Raw genomic sequence first — 8,893 nt, 5'->3', positions numbered from 1 at the left:
CTGTTGCTGATATAAATCCTGTAAACAGCATATTTTGTGGTCCAATATTGTAAAACAATAAATTACCATTTGTAAAAAATACAGATTTTCGATTTGGACGTTGTGTTTTGTCCTGTTTAGGGTTAATAAATTAATACTTTTTACTTAACAAGCTATTGAGTGTGTTTTTTAACAAAATGGAAAAGCTGTTAAATGACAGAAAATTGTTCACAAATGTTCACTTATAAACGGTTTGCAGTGCATGCAGATCAGCCAAAGTTTGATGTGCAACCTCCCAACATACCGAGGAGCTCTACCAGTGGACCTGTTGCATTCAAAGGGAAGCGATTTGCAAACAGACACAGTGCAAAAGTCTACCAGGCTGAAAATGTAGAAAACCTCCCTGGTCAGAATAAAGTCAATGACGGCTCCCACTGATGTCTCTTAGTTGAGCACAGTATTATTTACACAACTGTGTTTTTTATTTTTCTTATTAAAATACTGACAAATCTTTACATGTTTTCAGTGCAAATGATTGAAGAACTTTCTACATTGTGCAGACGCCCTGTGAGCCTCTAATGGTGTCTGGTCACGCTGACGAGGTCAAACAGGTTGACACATTCCTCCTGCACAGAAATGACTTGATAAGAGGGAGAGTCGAACAACGCACTAAAAGAAGAGCTGATTTTCAGTCTTGTGTTTTCGCAGCGTTTGTTTGCACCAGGTGGTTTGTTGCTCGTTTTGCTTCAGCCGGTTGAGCATCGAGTGCATTTCAGCACAAAGTCATTTTTCTTTCTTTGTGTTGGTTTGTACAGCGTGAGAACCGAGCAACTGTGTCCACCTTTCTGCTGACAGCTCTGTTATACACCGGATACAAGCCGTACACCAGGGAGGAAACACACACACACACACACACACCAACACACACACCAAAACATAACACAACACAACACAACGCAACACACAAAGAGATCGAGGGGCATGAGGGGGAGGTACACACACACACACACACACACACACACACACACTGGGAAAGGGGTGTGTGTGTGTGTGTGTGTGTGTGTGTGTGCACAAGCTAATTTATGGCCGTGACATTTGTGTGTTTTTGCACGTGCATGCTGCTGCAGCTACAGGATAAGGCCTCTACGTAAAAGCCTACTCCTCTCTGGCCGACTTCCTTCCAGGATGGACTCTGAAATATGGACGATGGATGGTGTGTGTGCGTGTGTGTGTGTGTGTGTGTGTGTGTGTGTGTGTGTGTGTGTGTGTGTGTGTGGAGGTGGAGGTGAACAGTAAATCCCCCTCCTTCCTCCCAGGCATCCAGCAGGCCTCTTCCTTTGCGACCTCGAGGGAGGAGAGAAACATTTGAAGCCAGAGGAGTGCCAACTGGGCCGACTGGGAGGATGGCGGTGGTGATGGGGGGGGATCTGGGTAAAAGGCCTCGTCCTTTTTAATGGGATTCACGTGAGGATGTTGGACGTGGTCGAGGTCTTTGTTCTCTGTCTGCTGGGCGTTGGCAGCGACTTTCGCCCTCAATGATGCGGGTCTGTTTCAACAGCTCAAAGGGAAATTCATCCTCAGATTATTCAGCTGTCTCGCAGTAATCAGATATATTCAGGACTTTTCCGTGTGATCATCATTAAACACAGAATATTATTTAGTACAGAGGTGCCAAAAGTCCCAAAATACCAAACATGCGTGCCTGAATTCCTGCACAAAAGAACTTTTTGAGTAGCTTTTAATATTTGGGATAAACGTATGTGATGCTTTAAAGCTTCACACGACTAAAAAATGTCAGTAAAAGTAATCAGACTTCCCTTGAAAACTTAGATGAGCTGAATCAAGAACTTTAAAGAAGATATAATTCACTTTTTAATAAAATAATACCAGTTTATTAAATTCCAACGTGAAACAGAGTGATGAGCCCACAGAGAACGATCAGCTGACTGTGCAGCTCCACTCAGCTTCTAGAACCTTGAACTGAGTCACTGTTTTGCTTAAAAGACACTGAACACTGTTCACTCAGCACCAGGCAGCAGACAGACACAGTCAGGAATGAACATAGTGCCGCATTTAGCAACCACAGCATCAGGCATTTTCCTTTAGAGGTGGTGGAGACCAAAACTGTAGCTAAAAAAACAGAGTAAATATTTGACTGAGCTTCACCAGGTGGGCATAAAGGAAACTATTTGTTGCTCTGGATGTAAAACACAGGCAACTTTTTCTAACAAGGAAGCTTTCATTTATTCAGATATTCGATTATTCGGTTGTATTTAACGTTTGTCGTTGCAACGTTAATGTCTGGACTGTGATTCACTAAAATACTTCAACGGTGTCGTCTGTGGGAGGTCAGGATTAAAGTTTAATCTGTAAATATTCTGAACAAATATACATATTTTTGTATTTATTTACACATTTTATTGGTCTTTTAACACTTCACTTTTCTACCTAACTTTGTTCTTCCCCTCTCAACTTTTATTCTACTTCCAGACAAAGTCCAAATGTTTGGTCCTTTAGCATCTGACGTCTACATTTCTTCACATTGTTCTGCTGCGTTTTCCTCCAGTCCGATTACAGACTAAAGAAACGCAAATATCAAGTTTGACATTTTAACTTGGGCAAAGTCCATCGTTAAGATGAAAAATTATAAACTTTAAATTGACTTTCCTCAAATTTAAATTGCTCGTTAGGGAGGAATCATATGATCTGAGTACATCTAACTTAAATCAGTGGCATTAATATTAATTGTTAACCTCATTTAGAAATGAGTGATTTAACTTTATTCTCTTTTTTCCGTATGTTTTTTGTTTTTTTTGGTTTGTTTGTTTTTTGGAAATAAAGTTGAAGATGTTTAAAAAATAAAACAAAATCAGCTCTTGGTGATCCTATTCTTATCCTATTGTTCCATCTCTGTGCATTACTTCAGCACTCTGCCCTCCCAGCTGCTGTTTTTAGGCCCAGTTGTTGTTTTTCTTCTCGCTGCTGCAGTGCAGCTCAGTAAAAGTGATTTTTGGGTCATCTGTAAGTGTCGGCGTGTCAGAGCGGTGTTAGCTTACACTACAAACACATCACTTTGGCTGGCCCTCCCCCACAGACCCCCCATCCTACAAAGCATCAGAGCAGCTCACCCTCCTCCTGGTTGCAATATGAATCTGATATGTGATATTCAGTTCAAAAAAAAAGGCTGTCAGAGTTTCTTCGGGGGGATTTTTGTCTGTGACACATGAGCGTCTGAGTAAACTTGCTGCATTTTAGCTTCATGGCGATCTGTCAGCTCCACACACACACACACACACACACCTCGTCCTGACTCCTGCCTCCAGGCGGTCTGAACAAGTCATCGTACAGGAGGCTGAAAAAGCAGAGAGGCTGTTGGGAAACTGTAAGGGAATCTGTTGGGATGGAGGGAGGGGGTGTACTGGTGATCTCTGCTCTCTGATGGACTTCACTTCAGATTAATCTCAGAGCCTGCAGGGGGGCGCCGCTTAATTACTAAATCCAACTCTAACTGCAAGCACATGTTGAAAGAAATGTGATCACACATTTTAGATCTCAGTCGATGGCATTCAAATGAGAGACAGCAGCAGCGCATTGGCTGTAATGTTACAGAATGTACATAGCAGCACGTTGGAAATTTAGTGAAATCAGAAAAAAATCTGTCAATGTAACTTGGAGTAAAGTTATGTTCTGCCATTAATGCAACGTCAAAACGTATGATGATGAGTCTTAAGGCAGACTTATAGAGTTTTAATGAATGCTTTGTTTAAAATCAGACACGTCTGTTAAAAAAGGCAAATTTGTTTTACTTGCATTCACAAGATATACTCTACGTAATGTGGCCTTATTTGATCTTTTCATGCATATTTATAGATAAATAGTCAACGTTTTCTATCCGATGAAAATGAAACCCCAAAGATGCCTCAGTTCATACGAAGGACTTTTGCCCAAAGTTATTTCATTTTCACAGAATTACGTCAGCAAGTTTAATAAAAACACACCAGTAAGTAAAGTATTAAATAAAATCTATATCAACTTAGAACTAAAAAAAAATGTTAAAATAGAAGATTAGACGATGTTCAGTATTATGATTTAGGTCAGACAGCCACATAAATATCAGGATTTAAGATGATGAGTTCTAGTGACTTTTGAAATCAGTCATGCATGTTTTTTTTGTTTTTTTTTAAATAATACTTTGCTTCAATTGTACAGACTTTACCTGTTTTGTTAAATTACAGATAACTAGTAAAACCACAGAAAAACACACATTAATATACATGTCAACAATATTTTTTAAAAATAGCCAAAACTGAACATAATGTCCCCTATTCTCTGAATTTTTACTCGTATTTATTTATTTATTAATTTATCATGTGTGACCATAAAATGAGATATTTGCTGTTATTTTCACAGATTTTTACAGAGTTCACAACATTTAGTTGTTTTTGAATGTATTTGTTTCTATCCTTGCTGCCAGATTTTCCTCTTTTTTTATTTCTTTTTATAGTGCAAATCCAGAGTAAAAGCATTCTGTATTAAGTATTGATTAAAATCATTAAATAAACTGTTATTGAGCTGATGAACTGATCCTAAATGTTACGGATTAAGTAAGACACCACCACTCACCTGCACCTCTGGGGAAGCTGAGGAAAGCTCGATGGAGTCTCCAAATGCAGCCATGGACAGGCGAACCAGATTCCGAAGCATCTGCCGGTGCTCTGCGTCACGTGGTCCTCGTCCGTCTGAGGTCTTTGGCCTCCTGAGAGTCGCCTGTGACGGCGATAGAGGCAGCTCTGCTTCTTTACCATCATGCTGGCGCTTCAAGGTGCTTGAATGTGAGGCCGAGGAAGACGACGAGGCGTTTCTGGCTTTGCGAAGAGTCCGGTATGACGTGGCTGGCGTCAGAGGTAAAGCACCATCAAGTTCAATGTTTCCAGGTTTCCTGAGTGTTTTGCAGTGATGGGGGACAGCTGGAGATGCATCACCTTCTATGTAGCCTTGGGAATGGAAGCTTGTGTTCATAACTGATGGGATTAAGTTATACTGCCTCTCAGTTTGTAGATCCTCTGAGACTGAAGGTGGAGTCAGTGGCTGGGCTTCGCCAGTGTCCTCGGGGCGGTCTTCCTTTCGCCCCCGGATGACGGGAATGAGCTGAATGTCCGATTTTCTGATGTTCTTCTGAGGACGCCGAGGATGGCGGGTGTAGCTTGACTCAGCCTGTCTGCAGTTGTAGGCCCGGTTGTCCCGTTTCTCAGGGCGACAGAATGTAGTCACCAAAGCGATGGCGAGCAGGAGAAGCAGGCACGTAGCACCCAGGCAGATTGCCATCATCATGGTGAAGCTGAGTTGCCCACGGTTTCCTGGTGACGAATTCTTCAGATGGTCCTTGAGGTTGATGAAAGTCACCTCTAGAGTTGCCTTTGTGGTCAGGCTGGGAGTGCCCATGTCAGATACCGAAATGTCCACCTTAAAGGTTTTCCCAATGAGCTCAGTAGCATTAGTCGTGTTAACAAAAAGCTGACCTGTAGCCTGATCCAGAGAGAAGAGTTCATGTTGGTTTCCATTGGTTATGAGGTACTGGAGTTCTCCATTTAGGCCTGAGTCTTCATCTTCAGCCTTTATCGTGGATGCAAGGAATCCAGCAAACCCCTCTCTGACTGAGCGATCAAATGATAAAGTGGTGGGTCCCTCTTCCATGTCATTTCCCAGCTCGGTTACAATCTCCCCTTTGTATGCGTTGACAGGTACACTCAGGGAAGCGACACCCTTCCTTGGTTTTGGCTCCTTGATGACCGGGTAGTTGTCATTTATGTCCTCAATGTTGATCTCCACAGTGGTCGTGCTTGTTAGCGGTGGATGTCCGTGGTCAACGGCCTCCACAGTGAAAGAGTAGGCATGAGATTCCTCATAGTCTAAAGGTTCCTGCACGCTTATGACACCTGTTTTGGGGTGAATTGAGAAAGACTGTGTTTTAGCCTCCTGGTCGATGGAGTTGCTCATAAAATAGGACACTCTTCCGCTGAGGTCCTGGTCAACGTCGTGGGCTTCAACTTTGAGAGCGTGGTAGCCTGCCACGTTGTTCTCCTTGAAGGAGGCCTTGTAGACGGAGGTGGAGAACACCGGGGAATTGTCGTTCTCGTCCAAAACGTGGACAGGCAGGTGTTCAAGACAAGACAAAGAAGGAGTTCCTTTATCCCGAGCGAGGAGTGTGATGTTATACTGCATGATCTTCTCTCGATCCAGGTAGCCATCGGTAACGATCATGTAATTGTGGCCGTGGATCTGTTTAAGGTGGAAAGGGCCAGACCCTTCCTTAATGAGTGCATTCACTTGTCCATTCCTTCCTGAATCTGCATCAGAGACCGTCACCAGGGCAAGAAAAGTGTCCACCGGTGCTCCTTCCAGCACTGTCGCAACGGGTGAGTTGGGTGGCGTCCAGGTCATGCGTATCCTTGGCGCATTGTCGTTAACATCTATAAGCTTGACATGTAGTTTGCAGTGAGAGGGGATTGCATTGGGCCCACGATCACTGGCCAGTATGATCACTTCATAAGAAGACTGAGCCTCATAATCCAGAGGTGCCCTGAGACTCACAGCTCCAGTTTTTCGATCCACATTAAAGAGCTTCTGAACATCTGGACGTGTGTGTTTGCTAAATGAGTACTCCACCTCTCCGTTGGCGCCCTGGTCTGGATCAGTGGCTTTCAGCTTGATAATGGTTGTCCCAATAGCTGTATCCTCAGGTAGTTCCACAGTGGGACTACTGTCCTCAAACGTGGGGCTATTATCGTTTGAGTCCTGAATATTAACTCGGACTAATGTGCTCCCAGACTTGGGTGGGTTCCCTTTATCCCAAGCAACCAGGTTGAGGTCAAAGGAGGCCTGAACCTCCCTGTCCAGCTCTTTAATAACCACCAGCTCTGCCTGTTTTGTCCCACCTGGACCAACAGTCACATCCAGAGCAAAGTGTTGGTTGACAGACAGCGAGTAGGTCTGGAGGCCGTTGGGTCCGGCATCAGGATCCACTGCCCGGTCCAAAGGGATTCGCATCCTGAGGCTGGCGGTCTCTGAGATCTCCACTTCTTGCAGAGTGCCGGGAAAGCTTGGACTGTGGTCGTTCAAGTCCATCACCTCCACACGAACCCGCAGGCAGTTCACATATCCACTTTTTCTGTACAGGACGCTAAAGGCCACCTCGCACAGGTCCGAACCCCGGCACAACTCTTCCCTGTCCAGGTGGCCCTGGGTGGAGACGATCCCTTCCCGAGTGGTAACAGAGAAAGGAAGGGCTTGTCCCTGCTCCACCACCTGGAAATCCTCCAGCAGGCCGCCTTCATCCCTCTGTCGGAGGTCGTCCACCAGCCGGCCGACCTGGGTTCCCGCTGGCTGCTCCTCCCAGATGCGGTACTGGATAGTTATTGATGACGACTCAGAGGAGAGAGCCTCCGAGCAAAGACTCAGAACCAGAAGCAGAGCCAGCAGCATGATGATGTGAAATAATAATAATATTCTGTCTACTGGCTAAGCTAACATTTCAAAAAACAAAAAAAATCTCTGCTCTTAACTGTGAATAACTTCAAACTGGCTTTAAAACTGATTTTAAAATACAAGAGAAAAATATCCCGTCTGTCAGATAAAGGCAATAAACTGACTTGAAACAAGACCGAAAAATGTCTTAAATTACAAGTGAAAACAAAAAAGATTTCCAGGTAAAATGATAAGAAAATCCAGCTTTTCTCGGATTTAATCTACAGTCTCTTCTCACAAGACAAACAACCACAAACCAAAACTGTTGGTTTTGTAAAGCAAATACCTAGAAGCCTGGTCAGGACACAATTATAGAAACCTATAATTAAGATATCATCCTCTCTTTCTTCATTCACTTCCAGCCTCTGCCTGCCTGCCTGCAGTTACTCACTCATACAGCTGCTGGCGTCTGGTCTCCCCGTTCATCCTCCTTGACTCACTGAAGTTTGGCTCCAACTGAGAAAGTTTGGATGTGGGTTTCCACATGCTAGGATAGCTGCAGCCAATCCAAAGGGAGAGGGAGGGCCATATGCAGATGAATCCAGACTCAACACAAAGAAAATCCCTCCTGCTGCCCTGAGGAAACTCTGCACAAGTCTGGAGTACTTTCTGAGAAACATGACACTGCCCTCCGTCACTTAAACCCCTCTCCCACCCGTCGGTTTGCATAAACTCATCACTACCTGCAGTTTGAGCTCTTAAATCAGCTGGAAAATTAGTTATAGCCCAGTGGGACCAAAGCCCGCAGCAGAGCATATATCTAACCTCCATCACCATGACGTATGGGCTGCTCCCACTGCAAAAACACAAACACAGAGGGGAAGATAAGCAGGTCAGGCTTAAATAGTATACATACTATACTGTTTAAATTCAAGTTAAATCCACAGAGACAGTGTTCTTCCCTTTACAGAGAGAAAAAAAAGTCCTTGAAGAGTCAGCTAGCAAGGATCCAAAAGCTCAAAATCCACAAGTCTGTCCTTAATGTGACAAAACCCACATTCCAGCCTCTTCCCAAATATAATTACAAAGAGTCTTGTCTTCAACCACACAGCCACAGAGGTCAAAACATTTCCAGCAAATCACAGCTGATGCTCATTGCTGTCATTCCTTTGCACTTAAAGGTTTGTTTATTAGTGAGCAGAGCTGAGAGGTCTGAGTAGTGTGAGCAGAAATCCTGGTTCATGTGGATCTGAGAGATTATTGGCATCGAAGAGTTGCTCAAAATTCACAATTTACAGCTTGAAGTTTACATGTGACTGAAATAAAACTCAGATATTGTGATTAACAGTGACAAATGAGGGCAATAAGCAGGCATTTTAAAGGGCCAGCGTTGTTTTCATTTGTCATTTATCTTTTTTATATGTTTTGTGTTGTTTGTCGATGTAGCTGA

At 43.7% G+C, this 8,893-nt stretch overlaps 1 protein-coding gene across 1 annotated transcript in view; it reads right to left on the bottom strand.

Moving 5' to 3' along the window:
* Window positions 1-7,936, bottom strand: part of pcdh12 (protocadherin 12) — a 24,121-nt gene extending 16,185 nt beyond the window's left edge. The window contains exon 1 of the mRNA XM_008286102.1: window positions 4,603-7,936. Within this exon, the coding sequence (XP_008284324.1) occupies window positions 4,603-7,461 (2,859 nt within the window). The 5' untranslated portion in view covers window positions 7,462-7,936. The remainder of the gene's footprint in view (window positions 1-4,602) is intronic.
* Window positions 7,937-8,893: the final 957 nt, after the last annotated feature.

This window comes from Stegastes partitus, unplaced genomic scaffold, assembly GCF_000690725.1.
Source record: "Stegastes partitus isolate 25-593 unplaced genomic scaffold, Stegastes_partitus-1.0.2 Scaffold432, whole genome shotgun sequence".
Classification (NCBI taxonomy): domain Eukaryota; kingdom Metazoa; phylum Chordata; class Actinopteri; family Pomacentridae; genus Stegastes; species Stegastes partitus.
This window is presented reverse-complemented; position numbering and strand designations above follow the sequence as displayed.